This window comes from Lytechinus pictus, unplaced genomic scaffold (assembly GCF_037042905.1).
Source record: "Lytechinus pictus isolate F3 Inbred unplaced genomic scaffold, Lp3.0 scaffold_19, whole genome shotgun sequence".
Classification (NCBI taxonomy): domain Eukaryota; kingdom Metazoa; phylum Echinodermata; class Echinoidea; order Temnopleuroida; family Toxopneustidae; genus Lytechinus; species Lytechinus pictus.
Window position 1 is genome coordinate 13,159,612 of NW_026974140.1, and position 26,160 is coordinate 13,185,771.

Below are 26,160 nucleotides of genomic sequence, written 5' to 3' on the forward strand. Positions count from 1 at the left end.
ATTTTCCATCTTAACTGTACTGTTTGCCAACCTTTCACCTGCTCATCTATCCAGGAATATTCTCTTTATAATTTGTACATGACACATGTTTTCTTATAATGTTTTTCACTGTAGACAAAAAGTTTGCAAAGAATCAAATTTCTTTTCTCCATATTTGCTTTCATTATCTTCCCCATTTTGACACCAACTTCTGCCATGATGCATAGTTAAGAGATCTCATGCCTTCCCTCATCCCTCATGTAATGCTGATCACACCCGTCTCTATGATAGTCCCATGTGTATCATTATGGTGTAATGTTTCCTTCAGCCAGCCAACCTGAGAACTGATCTGTCTCAATGTTCTATTACTATTGTTACGTCCCTCCTTCATATCACTTCCTTTCCCCATGCATCAGACTTGTGGTGTTCGTGACTTTTTCGTTGTAATGGCCAAGTTCCCCCAAGAACAAGATGAGCTGAATCAATAGGGTAAAATCAAACGAGCATTTCACTGAAAATTTAATCTAAATCAGATAAGAAATAAGAAAGCAGTTGAGATGCAAACAAGAGAGTCAAGTACATCATACACTTTCTGCTTCTTTAATATTTTAAAACCTATCGGCCTAGTATTAATTTCATTTATAATTTGGAGACAAAAGAAGCATTTGATTGAATTGTAGTGATGATAATGAGGTGTAATAATGTTTATTCATCATGTTCATGTAGTAGTCAAAGCATGGAAAGAAATTTAATATTTGAGGTAATAAAATACAAAAGAAATGTTTAATATCATTTCCCTCATTTGCATATCACCTGTTCTGCATATACAAAATGTCTAATGTGCCTATCTTACATCTGATTTAATCAAACTTTTAATATTACATGCTAGTTTTATTGTTTAGGAGTTAGACTTGACTGTCCTTAACATACTGTTCAGAAATATTAGAACTACATGTATGCTTTAATCAAAATAGTGTGGTGAAAGTTTCTATTTTGGCTTGATTTGAATATCAGGAGCTTTGGGATTTCAAGAGATATCTTTACTTTTTACATGAAGCTATTGCTAGAAATATTAGTTTGTCAGCACATCTACGCCTTCAGTTTGCTCTTCTGAAATACGAATTTCTTTGGAGCTGTAAAATTATTTTTTAATGTAAGACTCGTAGAACGCGATAAATCAAAATGTTCATAATACTGTGCAGGGATTGAAATCTTCAATCTTTTATGTCTTATACACAGCACTCAAAATAGACTCCAGACGAATTTGCCCATGTTTGCCGCCCTCCCTCCTTAAGGGATAGGGCACTCGGGAGAAAATACGATGAAGAAATAAATCAACTTTAGGAATATCTCTATCTAGTTGTCTGCTCCATTTTTCTCATACCCTTTAACTCGATAGATCTGTTCACACTTCTCCCTGCACCACATGTTTAATCAAGCATTCTTGATTATCCTGAGGCAGTGATGAAATCAAAGTCTGTCTGTGAACTGTAATTAAGCATTCAACACCAGCGTCTCTGTATATGATATAGGATAATGAAGGAATGAAAAAAAGAGGCAGGCCACCGAGTAAATTTGGTCAATTATTTGCATTATGCTCTCTGTATATAAATGAAGTTATCAGTGTATATTTAAGACATTTCTTTCATAATCACTGTTTTACCTGAAAAAAATAAAGCCGGAGTGAAGATTTGAAAAAAACAACAATTTTTTGATATATAATAATAATAAGAAGAATATGCAACATTTATAATAGTGCTTAATACATACTATGACTATGTTATCATTCATTACAAATGTAAATCAATACATGACAGTGATTTTATGAAGTAAATGCACATATTTAAGTTTTATCTATCCTTGTATGTATGGATCACTTGGGAAATGCATCCTGTTGAGTATAGTCCACTATAGTTTTGATATTTTGCATTTGTCAATTTTTAACCCTGTTTAAAATGCATCGCTATGCATCAAAGATGCACCGTGCATGCAACACGACCTGTTCTAATTGGTCATTTATTTGTCTAATATTTATATCCTTTTATTATTTTTTTACTCTTTAGAACGGATTGCTCTTAATCATCGGCGCATCGTTTGTCCTATGATTGATGTGATCAGTAATGAGGATTTCCACTATGAGTCCCAGGCAGGTGATGTGATGAGGGGGGCGTTTGACTGGGAGCTTTACTATAAACGCATACCAATCAGTGAAGCAGAGAATAAGAGACGGAGTCATGAAAGTGATCCTTTCAGGTGAGATGGATTTTAATTTAATGTGACCGAAATTTTGGGATACATACATGTAGTAATTTATGGAATTATATCTCCTGTCATCTGTTATCTCCTCAGTTATGAGGAAAGGAATGACAGTGTTTTTAGTGAAGGGGATGGCATTTATTCTGGATGTTTAGGTATGAAATGAAGACAATAAGAGGCATAGTTATGAGAGTGATCTTTTATGGTAAGCAAAATGGAACAGGAATAAATTGAGTGAGATTGAATATCGTGATATAATGAGTGTAAGTTTGCATATGATAACATTTCAATATACCTAGTTTTTAGTTTCTGTTCTCCTATTAACAAATTGTGTATTCAATTTTTATTCTTCTCTCAATCATCCCAAATGATTATTAAATGCAGGATAATTTATTGTTTATTTATTTCTTATTGATATTATCTATTATGTTTTATTTATTTTGTAATAATAAACAGACATGCATGTAGGCTATTATGAATAGACTAATTTCTGGGAAATCACAAATCATAGTAGCTTGCCATTCCTTGTAGCAATGCATAAATAGTACATGTCCCCATGACAACCTAATGCATTTTTTATACACAGTGATCAGAGAGGGCTCAACTCAATTGGTCAATTATTAATGGATGCTTGTATTCTTCATCTCGGAGCATTCAAAGATAACTCCCAAACCTATCCCAACCAATTAAGATTGGCATTAGTGTGCATCTCTCATGTTTCCCTGTCATGTTCACTCCTATTTGTGCCTTATTCATTTTTTTTCTTTTCTTTCAAAGCATACACAAAATGTTTTGATATTTTAATTACATGTAATTAAATACAATGCAGTACATTGTTTGAACATAATCAAAATTAAGGGTTAAACAACCAAACTTAAAAAAGTAAATTTTGCATTTGGCAGAAAAGAAGAGCTTTAGATATTGCAAGAATCCACAATTTGTTTTTAAAAAATACATATAAAAATTGTGAGTATGAACATTTCAATAATATGCTCCGATAGTCCACATCAATAATGGTGCGCACTATCAGTCAGCAACTCCTAAATAATGTGTTTATGAAAAGACTCCAATACGTAGTAGTAGCTTGCCTAAAATCAACAAAATTCTTACATTCAGTTGCGATATGCTTTTTTTTTCTGAATCTAGCCAATGTTACTTTCATCAGCTTTTGAATTGTTTATTTGTCGATATCTGTATGATTGTCATTGGTCAAGTGATACATGGAATCCCCCAACTGGCAAATGTGAAATTGAATTTCTACAAAAAAAAAACCTACAAAGATTTTGCATCTTGTATCTTATGGGAAAAGTCCCTGTTATCAAATTATATTTCTTTAGTATTGTATTGTTATAAAATAGTGCAAATAGTTAGTTATCAAACCTGTTGCCTCCTCCTTTGCGTACTTTTTATTATCAAGCAAGACCTGCCTTGCTATTAAAATAAAAAGAATAATTGAAAAATTTGCTTTTGTATTTTACTCGAACATTAAAAAACATATCTATGAAGATATAAACAAATTTATTTGTTAAAAGTCATCCAATACAACTGCTTTCAAGCCTTTTCTCCCATAAGTCACCTGTGCTTCCAGCCTTACATATATCTTGCACCACATCAGGGTGAATAAATGATAACCCTCCTAAATAGAAGAACGTACCTTTGTGCCATTTAGCATGTCTCCCAACAAGGATCTTTTCTCCCAAGCCAGGGACAGATTGAGGATTTTATAGAGTAGCAAGGGGAGGGGAAAGATGCAGGTGGTTCGACAGTTGTACCAAAAGACAAAAGTATTCAACAAATTTTAGGATGCAGTTTTGTTGGGGGATGTAGTATTTGGCAAGGAAAGTAATGTACACTTGACTGGATTTCTTCTCTCTTTTTTTTTTTGCTTAAAGAGATAGGGAGGGGGGTTTTATGGTGCCTCCTTATTCCACCACCACTGATAGCCTTTTTCCATGAATCTTTCATTATACTATGGTTCTTTAATGCCTGTTTTATATGACACAATAGGGAGAACTGTAGAGAGCTGTAGCTTGAATTATTGAGAGATCATTCGTCTAGCTTTCCACCCCTTGCCTTCAGACTGCTATTGCTCGGCAAAGTTGTTTTTATTTTGCATACTTGTGATTTTTTAATATCTGAGAGAATATTTCATTGGTTGACATGTATGTCAAATATTTTACAGGGGAGGTGCTTTTTTACCAATATATATTCTTCAGATAAAATTAATGAAAATGCAAGAAGATCACACACACAAAAGGAAACTTTTAACTTCTTCATTTTTAAAAACGAGTAAAAAGTAAAAATGCAAGCGTTGTGTAAACTTAATATCTATGGGAGTATAGTGTGTCTGGGGATAGGGGCTGACAAAGTATGAATAATTGCTATTTGTATTGTATTCAGAATTCCTACATTTGCCTGACTGAATTGCAAAGAACAAGATTAGTCTAAATTTTTAATTGCCCTCATAAACTCAGAATTTACATAAAATATTTCACTCGCTCTTCGCATTGCCTGTGTAATGAATCTCATTCAAGATGATTAAATGGCACTTAATATGTCCAGTTCTGAAATCAATTTGCACACAATATTTTAGCTCGAGCATCAAGCTTTCATTATTTTGTTTGATTTATACCAATTGTTAATATACATAAAAATTTTCAGCTCGCGCTGCGCGCTCACATTGTTTGATTTGTGAGATACCTATCCTCTTTGGAAATTCTTACCAAAATTTCTCAAAATGCCCCTTTATCATGTCAGTAAAAATTTAAGCTCGTGCTTCGCGCTCGCATTCATATGTTTGAGACACATCTTGTTCTTTATTTAAATAAAAACGTGCTTAGACTGTCAAGTTTTCAGGTCGGAATATTAAAAATTTTGAGCTCGCGCTTCGCACACTCATTATTTTAATTGGTGATACTGTATCCATTAATCACTAAAAACAGTCCTAATTGAGTCCCTTTTCACGTTACTATATTAAAATTTCTGCTCGCGCTTCGCATTCGCATATTATATTAAGACCCATGAGATACCTTATCTTGTTTATAACAATAAAAACTAAAACTTCAGTCTTTACTTAGGACTACCCCCTAAAAAATCAGATTATAGCGGCCAATCGATAAAAATGTTGATGAAAATATTTTTCAGCCCCCCCCTATTGGCCAAAGCTGGATCCGCCCCTGAAACTAGTGTTAAAAGTAAATGTAAGTTGTGGTAACAATATCAAAATGAGTTTGTACAGAATCCAATGAAATGACCACCAAAGTGTCTGTTTGTATAAATAAAACATGTGCCAAAGAATTCTGGAAGAAATTGTGTAATTGCTGAGAAGAAATCAGCAAATAAGCACAGTACAGGATTCGGGTCAAGCGTCGGGCCGACATTCAAGGCAATAATAATACACTGTCCCACGTGCGCTTATCTGTGTTGGTGATCTTCAGTGTGAACATTTTTCAGCGTAGATTTCAAGATTTCACAAAGTTCAGTTTATGTAACTGTACCAGATCTAGATCCTCGATGATATACTGACAATTAAGCCTGGTTTACAGACTTTCTCATGAAATCAGTGTTTACTGCAACTACTGGCATTTCTCTTTAACTTGACCCATACACTTGGGGGGGGGGGGGCTAGTCATTTCCCTCCCCCTCCAATATTCAAAGACGTATCCACAGTGTGTTTGACATTCATTTCATAAAGATCAAGTGGTCGGTTGCAGAAATCAGTGCCATCTCAAATGCACTAGTTAGCTTCAATAAATTCTGATTATTTCATCAAATTCTCTGAATAACATCTATATGTTATGGAACTAAGTAGTAATACATATATGTAATTGATAGAAATCAAATACTGATTTCATGCCCAATAGGTACAAGTATTGTTGAGGGGGAAACCTCTTATATAATCAGATGAGAAATTTAATGCTCATTTTCTGTTCTTGATCTGGAAAAGTATTATCTTGGCATAAATACTTTGTAGGCCTTTCTATGAATCTTGTTATCCCCAACGTTTCCAAAACCTTGTTCACTCATCCTCTAAGTTATGTGCAGCTTTCTTGAAGTCATTAAAAATATTCAACTTTAAAAAAGCACCTGAAACATTTCTTCTTAATTTCATGAAAAAAATATGAAAAGCACCTTGAACACTCTACAGAGTGGATTTGGGACAATATAAAGTTAAAAATACTATTATTATTATTATCATCTCTATACAGGTATTCCCTTATTACAGCCCCATGAGGAAACTGCTCCCTAGTGGGCAAATCTCACACATATGCTCAGATGAAAGGAACATTTAGCAGGCTGTTTAAATGCCTTGGTGCTTGCCTTCACAACGGTGCAGTACCGACAGGCTTTGATATTTATAGCGGTGGTCAAATAGAATCAATAATGCATCAGCTTCTATCCAGCAATTCCTCAAACCGATTCCCTGTGCTGTGCTGTAAAGTGTGTTTGTGTGGGTGAGGAGGTGTGTATGTGCAAGAGGGGGGAAGAATGAGAGATAGGGTGAGAGAATGACAAAAATACATGTTGGGGAAAGATATGGGAAGAAGAATTAGAGAGATAGTGTTTGAAGGAAGGTAGAGTGATAAATATCGAACCATAAGGTCCAGGATTCGAATCCCACCGCAGCAGCATCTTTTTTGTAAGGTATTCATCTAGATGTGCCCCTCCCATTCCAGGTTTTAAATGAGTACTTCGTAATACTTGTATGCACTGAGTGAATTCCATCAGATTATTATTAATTGGAGACAGAGAAAGGAGGATAAAAGTGAGAAAGAAGAGAGAAAGGGAATCGAAGATGGAAGGGAGAGTTAAAGTAGATAGAGGATAAAAATGGAGAGTGGCCAACTACTAGTGGCCATGAGAGAGATTGTGAACTTCACCTACTAAAAGGGATTTCATTTTGGTGTTACAGCTCTACATTATGCAGAGTGTAAAACTTATTGCCCCTCTGTTGAAGTTAAGACCATGTTTAATGCAAGCTTTCTCAGAATTTGAAATCCAATGTGTTGTTCACACTTTTTCCTCCTTTTATTTTTTACTCTGTCTTCTCAGTTTGTGTTATAATCTATATGATTTTTATTTTAATAGATGGTTATGGGTAAAGTGCATTGTACACTGAACAATTCAACCTACATTTTAAAAACAGCAACAAAACAGGGGGGGGGGTGAGAGTTCTGTTTTGAAGCTGAAAACTTATTTTGATTTCCAGCTTATTTTTATTTTTTAGCTATTCCGGCCCTTTGGGCCGGATGAGCTTGTGGCGTGTCGTCTGTCGTCAGTCCAAAATTTCAAAATGCTTCTTCTTCATCATTTCAAGTCCAATTTCAATTCTGTTTGCTTTATGATTAGCACTTGGTGGGGGATTCATAACTTCTACACAGAATTTTGAAACTCAAAATTCACAGAAAATGCTTCTTCTTTATTTGTTGACTGATTTTGAATTTTTTGCTTCCATCTGGTAGAGCTTCATGAGGTTCACCAAACTTCTACACAGAATTTTGAAATTTTGACTAGAAATGTTTTATGCAAATTTATGCATATTTTTTAAAATTCACATAAAATGCTTCTTCTTTATTTGTTGACCGATTTTGATTTTTTTTCTTCCATCTGGTAGAGCTTCATGAGGTTTACCAAACTTGTACAAAGAATTTTTAAATTTTGAGTAGAAAATTATTCATTCTAATTTATGCAAAATTCATAAATCACAGAAAATGCCTCTTCTTTATTTGTTGACCGAATTTCAATATGCTTCTTCTCCTTCATTTCAAATCTGTTTTCAATTCTGTATGCTTTATATGATAGCATTAGATGGAGGATTCAATACTTCTACACAGAATTTTGAAACTCCTGAAATATGCTTTATGCTCATTTTTTTAAATTCGCAAAAAAAGCTTTTCATTCATTATTTGTTGACCGATTTCTATTGTTTTGCTTCCTTTTGGTAGCGCTTCATGAGGTTCACCAAAATTTTACACAGAATTTTGACATTTTTACTATAAAAATGTTGATGCTAATTTATGCAATTTTTTGAAAATTCACATAAAAATGCTTCTTCTTCTTTAACTGTTGACTGATTTTGATTTTTTTTCTTCCATCTGGTAGAACTTCATGAGGTTCACCAAACTTGTACACAGAATTTTGAAATTTTGAGTAGAAAAAAATTATTTATGCTAATTTATGCAAAATTTATTCATAATCACAAAAAAAAATGCTTCCTCCTTATTTGTTGACCAATTTTGATTTTTTTTCATCCACTGGTAGAGCTACATGAGGTTCTCCAAAATTTTACACAGAATTTTGACATTTTTACTATAAAAATGTTGATGCTAATTTATGCGAATTTTTGAAAATTCACATAAAAATGCTTCTTCTTCTTTAACTGTTGACTGATTTTGATTTTTTTTTCTTCCATCTGGTAGAACTTCATGAGGTTCACCAAACTTGTACACAGAATTTTGAAAAATTTTGAGAAGAAAATTATTTATGCTAATTTATGCAAAATTTATTCGTAATCACAAAAAAAAATGCTTCTTCCTTATTTGTTGACCAATTTTGATTATTTTTTCATCCACTGGTATAGCTACATGAGGGTCACAAAATTTCAACACAGAATTTTGAAACTCATTTGATATGCTAATTTATGCATATTTTTCAAAACTCACAAAAAAATACTTACATGTATATATTTGTTGACTGATTTCGATTTTTTATTACTTCCATCTAAGAGCTACATGAGGTTCACGAAGGTTCTACACAGAATTTAGACATTTTGACTAGCAAATTTATGCTATTTTATATGGAATTTATTCATAAATCACAAAAAATGCTTCTTCTATGTCATTTCTTCATCAATTTCAATTCTGCTCCCTCAATTTATGTCACCAATATAATTCACTACAGTGTCAACTGGGCTGAAATTAAAAAAAATTGTGTTTAATTTCTTTGCGAGACGCCGGATGAGCTCCACATCATTGATGTGCTGCTTTGAACAAAAGAAAAGGGGAATTTTGTGCTGTTCTATTATTTTGTAGCCATTCACACTCAGACCTGTAAATAATTTACTCATGAATTATGAAGTGTTTTCATCGTTGATGTAACCAGATGTTACCATGGTCAAGTTTGCACATCTGTTGTATAAAAAAAATGCAATTTTTTAAGCTGTTAATAAAATTATAATGACTGAATTCATGGAATCTCATGGATCATGGGGTTGGTTTCTTCATGGACCTATTACGAATGGACATTCAACGAGAGTATTTTATGACCACCACCTGTTTCCAGCTGTCAAAATCGCTGTCTAACCCTTAACTTTCTCTTTACGCGGTTTTTACGACCACCGCCCGGGGCGATTGTTTACACAAGCTCCTTTCGCCCACTGATCGTCACCGATCGATCACTGGCCCTCTTTCGACCAAATGCGGTCATGTTTTAGCCCCGATTGCCAAAAGGGAAAGTCCCTACATTACCTAGAATGCAATGCGCAATTCATATCCGGTTTTTCAGTACATTATTTTAGGCTGTCTATAATGTGCGATTGTCGTCTGTCCATCAAAAAAAAATCCTGTTAAATTTCATCAATCCTGTGGAATTTTATGCCCAAATGAAAATCAACTTCTGACCGAAGGTAAGCGCTACTATCGACATCAATACTGTCCGAAAAAGATGAAATTTTAACGTTTTTCCGCAGATTTTTTCGTCGAATTTCAAGTGCTTTTTTGCCATAGATATACGGATCTGCAAGGTGATGTCAATGCATTTCATTTCCGGTTGTTAGCGATGTACGTAAAAAATACGTTTATGCACGCCTGTTTTCTTGTTTCTGCTATCATTTTCATAGCGCTAACGTTCGCTGCTGTGCGTTGCTGTTGATAAAGTGAACGAACAACATCGCAATGTGTAGGAGCAGCGTACAATTGATTTCCGCTGTCCATCAGTGAGAGCATGGTGAGAGCGTTTTTTACGACCGGCTTGATGGGTGTCAGCTGCCAGCGCTCTGTTTATAAAAGGATTAGCGGCGACGGTCTCTGTGTCAAAGGAGGGGATTCGTTGAATGTCCATTCGTAATAGGTCCATGGTTTCTTAAACCAGTTTATTGAATTCAGCTTGAAATACTGGGGCACATTTTTTCAACAATTTATTAAAGTATGATTTTTACTGCCTTTTTTTGTTATAAGCTACCTAAATCCTCACATTTGATAAGATAACGCTGATGATAAAGATGATGAAGGCGAAAAAGAGGATGGTGAGAACTTGTTGGTGTTGAAGGATTAGGGAGGAGAATGGTGATGACGAGTAATAGAATAAGACGTGGGATGATGAGGACGATAATGTGGATGGATGATGATGATTAGGGCATGAAGAAGGAAAAAAAGAAAGATGAGGAGATTGAAGGATTGGGAGGAGAGAATAGTGATGATGAAGAAAAAACTAGTTTATTTGATGATCATAATGCTGATGATCAGGAGTAGAATGACAAAGAAGGGGGAGAATTAGGAGGAGGTGAAGGATTATGGAAGAGGAGATATTTTGATGATTGAGGTGTCGGTGAAGGAGGTAATAATGAAAACAATGATGAACAAAATGAGTATGATCAGAATGATGGTGATAAAAATTTAGATGATGATAGAATTTGTCTCCTTTTGAAGTAATGTTTGTTTCATCATGTTACTCATCCTTAAAGAACCCCTATCATGGCTGGTGGCTTGTTTGCAGTAGACAGGAAGTATTTCATGGAGGAGTTAGGTGGCTATGATGAAGGATTAGAAATATGGGGAGGAGAACAATATGATCTGTCTTTCAAAGTAAGTATAGGCAATATCTAGGGGTGTTTTATAACCATTTGTGAATTAGCCATGACCCCATAAACAATTTGAATATGAAGTGACAAATAATGCAATTTTTCAGGCATTAATCATATTCTGTTTGTGTACTTACATCTGTATTTCAGGTAATTGTCATTCAAAGTAAGATATATTGTGGGTTTCTTTTCTATATGTATATTTTGCTGATTCAATAAAAAGTTATAGAGAAACTTCTATGATTTGTGATGTTATTGTCATGAAAAATGTAATGATGTGTCAGTAAAAATCAATAACAGCATTACGGAACACCCCCATCCGCCGTAACCTTCTTATGAACAATTTATCTTTATAAAGCCATGCTGTGACTCTTAACTCTTTTTCTCTCAATCTGTCTCTCAGTGTCACTTTATCTATCTCTCCTCTTTCTCCAACTCCCTCTTTATCTTTCTCTCTTTTCAGCCACCATACTCTATCTCTCTTGTTCACTCTCCAGTTACCTCTTCTTTCGTCCCATTGCCATCCCCTCTTGCCCTGAGCTACATTGTGAACAATTCAGTTTTCTTTAATTGTCACTGGTTATTCTGACAAATGAACACCATATTATGAATCCTTTATTCATAGACCGTGATCTTGTTATTCATTTTTCCCCAGGTATGGATGTGCGGTGGTGAAATGGAGGAGATACCGTGTTCGCGGGTCGGACACATCTATCGAAAATTCATGTCTTACACGGTGCCTGGAGGCGCAGGTGTGATCAATAAAGTGAGTTTGATGGAATTGAGTAATCATGTGTGAAGATTCCTCAGTTTGTTCTTGGAGGCATGATTCTTCAAAGAGAGAATAAAAATACCGCCCTGAAAATTAGCTTGGCACATCCTCATGACAGGGATAAAACCATCCCACATTCCTGCATCTCATTTTATTCATACAGTGGAAAAACATTTTTTTTCAGTCAAACAGATTTGATAATTTGCTTTATTTGTATTTAAAAAAGGGGGGGGGGGTAGCAATTCAAGGATGTGAAATGTTGAGACTTGGAGGAGAGCTCAAGTGGTTAGAATTAAATGTTTGTCTGTGTAGAACCCATATTCAGTGAATCTATCCAGATTGTATAATTTTGTAAAGGGATAATATGGATGTTAGTTTAACTGAGAATTTGTATTCATGTAGTCTTATACATGTATTTTCATGTTCAGGGCATGTGACTTGACAGAATTGAGTCTATGTATCATGCATGTAATTTTGCTTATTTCTATACCTTAGAGCAAACACTAATTCTTAAGGGCATTATGATGTGTCTTGAGAAAAATTATTGTAGCAATTCATCACTTGATTTGACATTCAAATTTACAATTCTTTCTCCAGAATCTTTTAAGAGTGGTTGAGGTATGGATGGATGAATGGGGCAAGTATTTCTATGAACGTCGGCCATACCTCAAGGGGCAGGACTTTGGCGATATCAGCAAACAGATGGCCCTGCGAGAGAGACTGCAGTGTAAAAACTTCACCTGGTTTCTGACTGAGGTGGCGCCAGACATCCTTCAGTATTATCCTCCTGTAGAGCCGGAAGGCGGGGCCAAGGGGCATGTAAGTCTGAATGCAAGTTTAATGTGCTTCATAGCCAGCAGAACAAGCTTAAGATATTTTATTAGTTTTACATTTTGAATAAATGAGAACGGAATCCACTGATGTTTTAGGCATAGATAAAGTCTTGCTCTGCATTTAAGTTGGAACAATCCAAAAGTTGAAGTACGTAATGTTGAAGAAAAAAGGGTTCCTGCTTGTAACAAATACCAAATCTTATTGCAGTATTTTGTACTGTTTATTCCGTTTACTTTTCCCCTCTCTATCAACTATTATTTGTTGCCATAAATATTTCATATTCTCCTTTATTAATTCTTTACTCTTCTTTACTAATGTACTTATCAGCTTTATGAAACATCCCCTGGTTGACTTGTGTCCTTAATGTGAGCACACATGATGCGTGTGTTTGTTTATGTGTTTCAATTGGTGCTATCTATTCTATTTTCTCTTATTTCCTCTTTGGGTATTTATTTGGACATTGAATTCCAGGCGTTGGTAGATATTAATTCGTATGGAGGAAACTTTGGAAGCGTGAGCATACATCTTCTTAATGCTTCTTGCATGCATCTTGATCCCACGTTGAGAATATACATTTATTTCCTTTCAAGGAATGCGGTTTGGATTGCAAGTTCAAGTTTCATTCTTGCTCCCCATTGCTGAAACCTGAAGCAAGCTGGAGGCACAATTGAAATGCACTCCCTGTGCGATAAATTTGTACAGATGTTGCCTGTAAAGAATTGATTTTTTTTTTGGCGCATGCTCACAAAATATGGAACATCGAATTGTCAATTGCTTTGTGTGATCAAATTATATCTTGGTTGATTTTGAAAGGTTGAAGAGGAGAGGATTTGAAGGATGCAACAATCTGTTTTGTTGAAAAAGAAAAATTGCATGTACCTCAGCACATTCTGTTTTCTGCATCTTGTATCTTTCATTTAGACCTACAGTCTTTTCTAATTCTCTCTTTCTCTATTTTTGTCTCACCTGCATAGCAGAGTGAGACTATAGGCGCCGCTTTTCCGACGGCGACGGCGGCGGCGGCGGCGGCGGCGGCGGCGGCGGCGGCGACGGCGGCGTCAACACCAAATCTTAACCTGAGGTTAAGTTTTTGAAATGACAGCATAACTTAGAAAGTATATGGACCTAGTTCATGAAACTTGGCCATAAGGTTAATCAAGTATTACTGAACATACTGCCTGAGTTTCATGTCACATGACCAAGGTCAAAGGTCATTTAGGGTCAATGAACTTAGACCATGTTGGGGGAATCAACATCAAAATCTTAACCTAAGGTTAAGTTTTTGAAATGTCATCATAACTTAGAAAATATATGGACCTAGTTCATGAAACTTATACATAAGGTTAATCAAGTATCACTGAACATCCTGCATGAGTTTCACATCACATGACCAAGGTCAAAGGTCATTTAGGGTCAATGAACTTTGGCCGAATTGGGGGTATCTGTTGAATTACCATCATAACTTTGAAAGTTTATGGATCTGATTCATGAAACTTGGACATAATAGTAATCAAGTATTACTGAACATCCTGTGCAAGTTTCAGGTCATATGATCAAGGTCAAAGGTCATTTAGGGTCAATGAACTTTGGCCAAATTGGGGTATTTGTTGAATTACAGCCATAAATTTGAAAGTGTGTTGGTCTAGTTCATAAAACTTGGACATAATAGTAATCAAGTATCACTGAACATCCTGTGCGAGTTTCAGGTCACATGATCAAGGTCAAAGGTCATGTAAGGTCAAAGAACTTTGGCCACGTTGGGGGTATTTGTTGAATTGCCATCATATCTCTATAAGTGTATTGGTCTAGTTCATAAAACGTGGAAATAAGAGTAACCAAGTATCACTGAACATCTTGTGCGAGTTATAGTAGTTTTCAAAATCAGCACTGCTGCTATATTGAATCCCGTGATGCAGGTGAGACGGCCAGAGGCATTCCACTTGTTTCTTCTTTCTTTCTCTCTTGTCTTCCCTTCTCCCCATCCCTCTCCTTTCCTTACTATTCACGATGAGTAGTTACAAGAATTAAATTAATTTGACGTTCAAAGGCTCTAATGGCCTTTTAAGGTTGCTGAAATTATATCCACATTGATCAAAATTTGTGCATACAGATACTGCAGACTGTTATCAATTAGAATTCGTAAAAATAAATGAAATATGCTCGTAAAATAAGTGATTTCATGGTTCATATCATTTGTATCATCATGCAGACTTGATCTCTATGTATTGATTTACAGATAACACATATGAGTACAGGAAAGTGCCTCACATTATCCCAGGCGGGTAAAGATGAACTGAGGATAGAGCAATGTTCACCGAGATTCAAAAAGGAGGGAGGTTCACAGGTAAGCTAATTCAGTTCTTTTTATTCAAGGGGGAACTAGTTGATAAGATGATAGAGCATTACGTCTAGCCATGCATTCCTGATTGTTTTTTCTTTTGTTTTATATTTTGGTGGTTCTGATTTTTGTCTCACCTGCGAAGTGAGACGGCGGCGTCAACACCAAATCTTTTTGGCATGTTTTTGACATGACAGCATAACTTAAAAAGTATATGGGCCTAGTTCATGAAACTTGGCCATAAGGTTAATGAAGTATTACTGAACATCCTGCCTGAGTTTCTGGTCACATGACCAAGGTCAAAGGTGATTTAGGGTCAATGAACTTAGACCATAATGGGGGAATCAACATCAAAATCTTAACCTAAGGTTAAGTTTTTGAAATGTCATCATAACTTAGAAAGTATATGGACCTAGTTCATGAAGCTTGGCCATAAGGTTAATCAAGTATTACTAAACATCCTGCCTGAGTTTCTGGTCACATGATCAAGGTCAAAGGTCATTTAAGGTCAATAAACTTTGGCCAAATTCGGGGTATATGTTGAATTACCATTATAACTTTGAAAGTTTATGGATCTGATTCATGAAACTTGGACATAGAGTCATCAAGTATCACTGAACATCCTGTGCGAGTTTCAGGTCACATGACCAAAGTCAAAGGTCAATGAACTTTGGCCATGTTGGGGGTATCTGTTGAATTACAATCGTAACTTTGAAAGTTTATGGATCTGATTCATGAAACATGGACATAGAGTCATCAAGTATCACTGAACATCCTGTGCGAGTTTCAGGTCACACGATGAAGGTCAAAGGTCAATGAACTTTGGCCATTTTGGAGGTACAGTAATTATTAGATTGCTGTCATAACTTTCAAAGTTTATAGATATAGTTTATAAAATGTGGATATAGGGGTAATCAAGTATCACTGACAAGTCTTAGGTCGCATGATCAAGGTCAAATGTCATTTATTGTCAATGAACGTAGTATTGTATCATTATATGAATCGTGTTTTTTGTGAATAATTATTTTATAGTAGTTTTCAAAATCAGCACTGCTGCTATATTGAATCGCGCGATGCAGGTGAGACTGCCAGAGGCGCTCCACTTGTTTATAAGCCCGCCCGGCGACGGGTCAGGACGTGTTATGGTATCACGCTCGGTGTCTGTCCATCTCTGTCCGTCCATTAACTTTTCCCTGTAAACGCCATAAATTCAGTTTAACTTAACCTAGGCTCATATAATTTGGTGTGTGTGATACTAGCATGGATCCCAGGAATTCTATTGATTTTGAGGTCAAAGGTGAAGTCGCCACCTTCCACTTTTCTTGCTTGACCAATAACTCCATTTTCCATGTTACAGGTGGGCGTATTATGTGCTCACCTTTAATAGCGACACTTGTTTTGTTTGTCATAATTTTTTCAGGGGAAAGTGATGATGGACGTTGACCCTCTTCCCCCTTTTTTTTTCCTTAGAAAAATATTTTGCCCCCCCCCCCCCCTCTCAGTTGGTAAATTCTGGATCTGCCCTTATAGTAGTTTTAGTAGTACAAGTAGTCCAGAGCTATATCATCCCAATTATTTAGGGCTTCATTTTATGAGAAGAAATGTCATAGAATGTCAGCAAGAATTGAAAGATATACCAAAATGAGTAGCTATATATCGCTTGGTCTCCCTACACTGTATTCTTGATATCATTTGCTATGTTTGTAATACTCAGTTGAATATATCCACATAAAGATTGTACAATATAAATTCACAATCATTATTATTATATTATTATTATCACCCTGTAGTATTGGGAAATGACATGGCATGATGATTTCAGACCAGGGTCAAAAGGTCGTAAGCAGTGCGTTGACTTCCCCTATGGAAGGGAAGGTGCAGAACCTATCCTTTATCCCTGCCATCACGGAGGAGGAAATCAGCTCTGGGTTTATGATGAGGTGAGTTTTCATGGCAATATTCATAATAACAATAGAACCTTGTTTAGATATGATGCGACAATGATTGGCAGTATTCTAACCTGGTGCAACCAAGTAGTCAACTCATCATCATAAACTTCACATTATGCTTTTGAAATAAAAAGATTGTCCAAAAACATGGCATCAAAGTTAATCTGCTTTACTCTGGACCAGACTAGTTTTTTGCAAAATTTTTATGCAATTTGATTGGGCCTAAGTATTTTGTAGCCAGGCAACACCAAAAAGATTTCCTGTATCTGAAAAATGTCTTGCACTTTCTTGCACCCTCTCTGAACAAGTCTGAAGTGGTGATTAAAGTTTAATATGATTTGTACCAATGCTTATGATAATACAAGTAAGGAAGATGATTCTTGAATTGAAGTGATTTCAGTAGTTACAGTGTGTTATTGATACAGGCTTCCCAACCCAAGAGGGAAAATTATTTTACTTTTTTCCAGTCAGGGAAGGGGAAAAATCAGGAATTTTTTTTTTTTTTTTAAATACCTAGAATCAGGGAAAAATGCCTCAAATGAGGGAAAAATCAGGGAATTTTCATTGGCCCAAAAGTCAAGAGCACGGTAGTCAGTCAGACTCTTATATTTTGTTGCATATCAAAACAACATCCATTGAATGACTAGTTATGGTGTTTTTTTTTAGTGTAGCCTCTCTGACTGCAGTACAAACTTTGTTAGTAAAAATACATGTAATTCACTGCAACAACTTACAAAACATGCAAAACTGGGAATGGGTTTGAATAATCATCTGGGAATTTTTAAACTTCATCAAGGTAAAATCAGGGAATTTTGTTTTCTTGAAAAGCTGGGAACCCTGTGATATCTATCAATCTTCCTTTTTTTTAAATTCAACATGTTTGATTTCCTTTATCAACCAGTGGTGTAACAGGCTGGGGGGCAAGCTGCCCCCCCTGGCGGATTTCACTGGGAAAATAAAAGAAAAAACAGGAAAAAGAAATAAAAAGGAGGGAGAAAGAAAGGGAAAGAGGAAAAAGGAAAGGAGGAAAAGGAAAGGAAAAAGTGAAAAGAAAACGAAGAAAACCATTTTTTTTTAAATGGAAAAGGAAGGAAAGCGGGAAAAGTACGAAAGAAGAACATTTGAGAAAGAACATATCATTTCGAAATAGGCCTATGTAATGCAATAGCACGGTGGGAAATAAATAAAAAGATGACAAAGTGGCAATAGCGGGAAACGAAGGTAGAATGTAATTAATCAAAAGCTAAATTGGAAAACAAAAGGGACAAAAAAAAAATAATAACACGACTGAGCTGCCGATGATTGAAATTAAAGAGCGGGAAGAAAGATGGACTGCATACAACATTGTGCTATAAGCTTGCTAAATTTTATGCAAATAAGCTACCGGGGCTTTGCCCCAGACCCCACGCAGTAAAGGCTCTTCATTTATAACCTTCAAATGGCTCTATAACGCCCCCCCCCCGTTCAATCATGTTCAATCACTGGCATACAGGCGGGGGGGGGGGTCTTGGTTCCACACCCAAGAGGAAAAAAAATGATGGGAGACAACGTATAATGAAATGAATGGTAACAATGAAATATGATATTTGCTGAATATAATGGAAAAATCTATCACATAATTGGAATTTAATTTCAATTGGCAATATTTTTTCCATAACATTGCTATGTTTTGCCCCTTCAAAATAGTTGGTTCATTATGCAACTGGGTTGAATAAATGTGTCGTGTAAAAGCTATATTCTGTATATGCCCGCGATTTGATTAAAATAGCGGCAATCTGCGAGGTCTAAATGGCTTTGATATCAAGAAGTTCCGGGGGGGTCCGCCCTGGACCCCAACCGCACAGCACTGCGTATGAAAGGGTTGGGCCATGGCTTCAAAAAGTTCTACAAACAAGAACAAACAAAAAAAGGAGGAAAGCAAAGCAAAGGAAGAGTGTAGGATATGATTTTATTTACTGAATATAATGTAAAAAAGATAGCTCAAAGTTAGATTTTCATGAAAAGGTGATTGTTTCTCGCTCGCTTCGCTCGCTCGGGACTAAAGCAGCTTTTTAGCACATGTGCTATACTGCGCCCCTCGTTTTTTTTTTTTTTTTTTTTACTCCACGCTACTGCCGCAAAGAATCTTGTTCACAGTGGCGTACAGACCACAAAAAGAGGAATCTAAAGAGAGAAGAATGAAATATATTATTCTCTGGATATCATGTAAAAATCTATCACAAAATTGGATTTTTGTATTAAAAAGGTCAAAATTTTTGCTCGCTCGCTTCACTCGCTCGCAACTTTTTTTAAAGATAAATTTTGCAAATTACACAATATCCAGGGGTGTGAGAGTTCAGATTTTTATCTGATTTCAGATTTTTTTGTTTTGATTTTCAGCTTAATTTCAGCTTATTTTTGGCCTTCCTCTGTACAAAAAGTATGGGAGCTCTTTCTATTTCAGACTTTTTCAACACTCTTCAGCTTTTTTCAGATCTTTTTATTTGTGACCACTCACACCCCTGACAATATCTGGCCTTCTCAAAATAGTCGCCTCATTACACCATTATGCCTGTTCATACCATGATATGACCGGGAAATTTTTGGCTCCTGCCCTCCCTGGCCACCGACCCCTGTTACGCCGCTGTTATCAACTCAGTATTTTACAAAGAGCTTTTGAATTATTTTCATTTTTCCTTTAACATACATCATGAACATTATCATCCAGTCTATTGCATGTCATGTGCATGATGAAAAGATAAGACTAAAATTGTTTCTCTGCAAATCTGTCTATTATGCCTACAATCCCATACCTGAGCTACAATAGATGTTTCTTTACATATGATGATGAATGTGTCAATGCATCATCATTCAATATTTATCAAGTCAACATTTTTTTCAAAATATTTACTCAAAGTTTTCACTTTGATTTTTTTTTTAAATAAACCAGGAACGTCATGTCATCTATCATCCAGTCTCACACCTGTGTCTATCTGTGGATGGTGACAAAACAGTGATGTCTCATTGCGTTGAGGATAAAGAGAATTTAAAGTGGACCTGGGCGGAACCAAACTCTAAAAAGCTAAGGGAACTAGTTAAAAAACATGCAATCTTTTGATGAAAGATTTTTTTTAAGTGCAAATATTTTTTGTTCATTGTATGAGTTTTATGTCCAATGTGTACTCTCTTTGTTTCTTACATCTTTTTTTTAATGATGGATTACAATTTCATCATCCAGTCCCTGTCATAAAAAGCTTATAATTTTAGCAATTAGTTATAGGACTGATGTTTATGACTGATTACTTTGAAAAAAAATCAGTTATGAACATTATTCCTGTGATCAGCTTCTGAGTTTTGTGTCATAAAGCCCTGATTTATTTTCTTTATTAATTTATCAAAGCTTATCCAAATCCAAGTGTGGCTTGTTTTTTTTAACTCTTTCTTGTCTCATTTCTATGTTTAAACTTTGATAAGCTATTATATCCCAGTCTTAGTCTTTTTTCTTTTTTTTCCCTATACTTTTTGCGCATAGGGACATGCAATCTGCTATGTGTGATGCGCTATGAAAGAATGAGTATTAATATTATTATTAAGATGGATAAAAAACCAGGGTGCCGTTTCATAAAGACTTGTTATAATGAAAAATGCAAAATTTCTATTACAAATTTACAATCAGCAATCAGATTGAAGGATTTCAGTAGCTTTTAACTGTTACCGAAAATTTGTTATAACAAGTTTTATTAAACAGGTCCCTGATCCAAACACTTCAAAAATCAGAACGTATTGATTAAATGTTGAGTACTATATAATTTATAAATAGAAATACACATTACTTTTTATTCATGACCATTCCTGATATGGACACTCTGATTTCAATGATAGTAGATTGCAATCAGTGACAGAAGGAATCTGTAAGGTATTGATGATAATATAATGATAGCAATAGTAGAACAAATGAATATGTTATGACACATACTGTGTGTAAGCCCAAAACATGCATTAATTGTTCAAGCATCTTTGAATGTTAGCAAGATATAATCTTAAAAACAACCAAATAATGTCACAGGAGTTATGCCTTGCACAGAATGCAAATTCTTGATCGAATATACCAGTACTTTCATTCTTTTATTTCTGACCATATTTGGTTTCATATTTTAATAATATGGTGCTTAGATTTGTCAGCCATCCTAGCTAAGATTCAATAGTACAATATACAGATATCTGTCTTTGTTTCATTAGTACATTTAAATCATGTTTTCTTTTTAGATCCTTCATTGATTCTTATATGTGGATTGAACTTAAGAAATAGAAAATTCTTGATTAATTCGTGATATTTTTCATTACGTTTATTCATATATAGATGTTTGGTGTGTTTGTCATTTTTATCAATACTAAACTTGCTGAAATGTTTCTATTAGCATTACTAATATGTTCCATTGTATATTTCACATGAGACTAAGATATCAAATGTTGGAACTGTGATTCAATATAAAGTTTCACAACTATTTTTGTATTCCATACTATATAACATATAATTCCAACATAAGTGATATTGACTGTTTTTTCCATGTAATCATGGAATAAAGATATTTACTTTTTTCCATAGGAATGCTGAATATTGCAGCGGACTATTAGAAAATATTTCAAAAATATTAGTGAATTTTTCCCTTTTTTTCATTCAATGAAATAAAAACTTCAGTCAGATAGAAAGAGGATACATTCATACATAGTACAAACCATTGAATAAAAGAGCTTTAAAAGTATATATATATATCATTATCACCCGTATCAGACATCTGAGCTGGTCATTTACAAAACCGTATTTCCCTGTATTTTATTATTATCAAGAAGGGATAGGTATATTGTTTGTATTTTCCTCGGTCTCAATGCGCGTATTGACTTTGCATGCAGAGACGACGCAAAATATACCTTTGTATTTTCCCTGGTCTCACATCAGGGCCTTTGAGGATGCGAATGAAGTGATACGCTTCATAATGTTCCGCGCACCAACGATCTACGTCATAATAAAGACAACGCTGGATCTGGGCGCTTGCAAGTATGTTATAATGGTAAAGTGCAGAGCCTAGACACTGATATTATCATGACACAACAGAACTCTATTCTTAAAAGATATCACTGTTATCATGATTTTTGCTGTTGATATCTGATTTGGATGATAATAAAAATATTGACTGCCCTTCTTTCGGGGAACATCAAATATATTGCCCTTAAAAGACCCATATTGCCCTCGTTTAAAGACCCGGGCCAATATGATTTTTTTTGCTGGCAATATATTTGATGTTCCCCTCAAGACCAGTCAATATTATATAATTATTTTCTTCTAAAGGAGAATACCTGTTACGAGACAAAATTTCATTTTATAAAATCACCAAGACCTTTTCTCTGTACATTACCATAGTCTAATACTTGAGCATTCTCACAAGTATGAAATTATTTTTTGTAGAGTAATTACAAAATGAATGATGAATGCATTGTTTTGTATCTTTATTTTCATGCATTTTCTTTACTCGCTTCCAATACAATCACAATACTCATGGCTGAGCCATATCTTTTCAATGACAATAATATTTCACACTATATCATGATATTTTTGTCAAGTGCCTTAACTTTTGTATTTGATACGACATAACTGTAAATGTGTTAATTGATATTTGGGTGAAACATGCTAAGAGAGATGTGAAGGGTGTCCGTTTCTGTTCAAAAGTGCAGGTCAGCATTTTGTCTGCTCGATGCCAATATAGGTTGAAATCACTTTTTTAAAGGTAAAGTTTACCCCCAAGATAATGTTAGTATGAATAAAATGAAGAAAAAATCAAATAAAATTTGAGATGAAATTTTTAAGTTTCACTTTATTTCATAAAGCGTTCTTACTTTAACTTTCTTGTTTTACATCCGATTTTCATGAAATTTTCAGCTTGTTCGATTTCCTCCTATTTATTAAAAGCAATTACTTAGAAAATATCAATGACCATTTTCATGCCAAAGCTGGGACTCAGAACCGGTTCAATTAACAATGGCCATACTTTACTTGATTGTGTTTTTACACAATTAATTCTATGTGGTTTTTCAGCCATTTGGTCAATTCAAAATTCAAGGTTCCTTATATATATCATGCTTTTAACCTAAAATATCCCTCTTTCACTCATCATTTGAAAAAATATAATAGTTTGAATGGATGAAACATGAATTTTCAAGGAAAAGTAATTGGAAATAGGGATGGTTAAAGATTACAGAACATCATCAGTAAATCTGGAGATAAGATTAATTGTTTAGTGGCTTGACACGGATATGAGCTGTTATGAGATGGTAACACTCACTTAATGATGATATATGATATGATTATACTATATCACTATGTATTAAATGATGCATTAACAAGAAGTAAGGTAAAGAGTTAAAATAATATAAACAATTGAGAATAGCATAGAGTTTTAAATCATAATAGCCTGCTTGCCTTTTCTGTGAGTTTCACATTGATGCATTGATTTAAGAGATATGCTCCTGTTCAAAAATGGAAAATAATGCATTGATTTGGTGGTGTTGGCATTCTTTTTCTAGTTGTACTCAATATTCTGTTTCTGTTCAAATTCTTATTCAAATATACTGCTTATCTGTCATTTTATGGAAACATTTTTAATCTTTTAGTGAAAATAGTCATTTATAATGATTTAGTTTTTTTTACTATCAGTACTACTATGTCATTAGTAGTGCCATTTTTAGTTTGAATTTTTTTTTGGCAACTTTATTTTTTATTATAATTTAATGTGGGATATTTCTGCTTTTTGACAAGATTTCATAGAGGTATATTTCATATTTTGAAAAATGTTTGTTTTAATATGTGCTTTTTTAATTAGCAATCTGGATATGAATTTGTAAGATTCTCATATCCTATGTGTTTTTACATGCTGCACTCTCATAATATCATGCTAGTTAGGTAGCCTAAAATCTCATTTACATGACTTGTACACACATAAAAACAAAATGAAGAAAATTCAATGGCTTTGCAACTTACTGGAATGGGATCTTAGTTGAATTTTTGCTTTTTGAAGATTTTATTCATATTTACTAGGTTTATGATTTTACTGTAGACCTGAGAAATAAGATAAATTAGCTTATGATGTATTGTGTAAAAGTTCATTTGGGATTCACACCTTATGTCTAGCTGATGTATGGTGTAAAAGTTTATCATCATCTGTTTTAGAATCTTAGGGTCTAAAAATCCTCTCCTGATAACTTGTGTGTTTGGAGGTTTAACCTGAGTTGGTTAATTAAAGTTTTTAACAGTTTATTGACTTAATTAGATTATGTTAAGGATAGACTTACACCAAGACACAAGATTCAAATCGAAAAGAAGTCTTGATTTTTCAGACGTCATATTGATACACTGACACATGATCAATCCGTGTAGAAATTAATGTGTATTAAATTATTTATCATGCTACTTTCTAGAAAGGGACTTTTCACACCATTGTATTTCTTGACGTAGTCTACCTGGAGCCTGTATCACAATCAATGTGATCAATGGCAAGTAGCATAATACTAATAATAAGCTACTGAAATTGTCAATTTGATTTCAATGAATTCTAGTGTTTGTTATTTGTAGCATTCAACTAATTTGTTGATTGTAAGTGTTCTGAAATGTTTATTGTGGTTGACAGTGTGTCTATCACTACTACTACTACTGAGTACTCTGACTTCCCAGAATTCCATTTTCAAAGTTCTAAAATGTAACTTATCGTGATTCTTAGATAGTGCTGGATTTCATAGCTTTACGATAAAAGAGAAGTTGAATGAGATGAGGAAAAGATGAAATATTTCAATTCTGACATATCATAATCAATTTAGTTCATTGTAGGACTAAGATGGTATACATGTATTTCTGTTATGAAATATACTGATTATATTGCATTTGCCATAAGAGCCAACATGGTAATATATATTTGTTTTCCCTAATTTGTCTCTGAAACATTCTATAGTAATATTTCTTTTAAAAGTATGATATTTTCCAAGAAAAAGTGGAACAAAACAATCAGCTCAGGATGATTATGCTTTGCATAATGTGTATTTTGTACCCTGCGGACATTTGTATGATACTGAATTGTGTACTGTTATATCAATCTTAAAACTCAAGTGTTTTATTTATTTTTCTGGTATTCTGATATCAATCTGATTTTAATGTTGGGCAAGAATTTCCAACTTTGATTCTTGATTTGAGTTGTGCTATTGTTATCAGTGATTAAACTAATTTTATTTCAATTCTTGCCAGGGGCAATTTACCTAGCAACTATATAATCATATTATGCAAGTGTGATTGAGAGTTTCCTTACTATCTCTATTTAATTTTAAACTTCTTGAATTCATTGTATTAGTTCCTACGGAATGTGGAATGTAACAATGAAAAATTATGAAAATGTTCATGAGGTTATTGGCTGCAGATCAAGAAGTTTCTTTTTTTAATGGTATTTTGTGTGCTTCATATTCATGAACACTTTTTACTTGTGTGTTTATGAGGAGTTGATATACATGTTTATGCCATGAAACACAATACATGTATGTTGTAATCAGAATGTCATTTAAAGGGCAAAGATATAAATCTTAAGAAGTTGACAACACAGAATATCAATTCAATTATGAAAGACAAACATTGTGGGTCTTCAACATCAGAAATTTACTTGAAAAAGGATATCGAAGATCATAGAAAATGCCATTTGTTTGTTTAACTGATATGAAGGGTAAAAAAATTTCAATATAAAATAAACATTAAAAGTCATTAACACTCAGATAGGGCCCACATCAATTGAATGTGCTTGGAGTTAGAATGTTGTTCAATCATGAACTTTATTTTTATCAAACAGATAACACCATACTAATATCTGTGTGATTCTGCACGATTCTAGCAAAAGAAGGTATGCGATGACCACAAAATTTACACATGCATTTCAAAGAAAAATATTCATTGAAATAACTGACTCAAAATAGTGGAAAAATAATGAATTTCTGGCAAAAAAATAATGATTAATCCTAAGTTAAATTGTTGGGTGTGCAGACATGGGGCTCCCTTCATGCTATATTTTGTCTACAAAAAATATGGGACATTTTTGCTTCCTGCCTTAGAAGTCTTGGATTCAACATTGAATCCATGCGTGGTATAGGTAGACATTCTGAAGTGTGCAATAAAAGTCTGATGTGAGTAGTGGAGCTAGTCCTCACAGTTTATTGTTATAGTCTTGGAAAC

At 34.4% G+C, this 26,160-nt stretch overlaps 1 protein-coding gene across 1 annotated transcript; it reads left to right on the plus strand.

The window, feature by feature from the left end:
• Positions 1–536: 536 nt before the first annotated feature.
• LOC129260648 (polypeptide N-acetylgalactosaminyltransferase 10-like) lies at positions 537–24,500 on the plus strand. The gene is made up of 8 exons (XM_064114593.1): positions 537–555; positions 2,043–2,232; positions 10,916–11,036; positions 11,688–11,798; positions 12,402–12,623; positions 14,875–14,982; positions 16,767–16,916; positions 19,855–24,500. Exons 1-8 carry the CDS (start codon positions 537–539, stop codon positions 20,020–20,022), a joined length of 1,089 nt encoding a protein of 362 aa, XP_063970663.1. The 3' UTR covers positions 20,023–24,500.
• Positions 24,501–26,160: the final 1,660 nt, after the last annotated feature.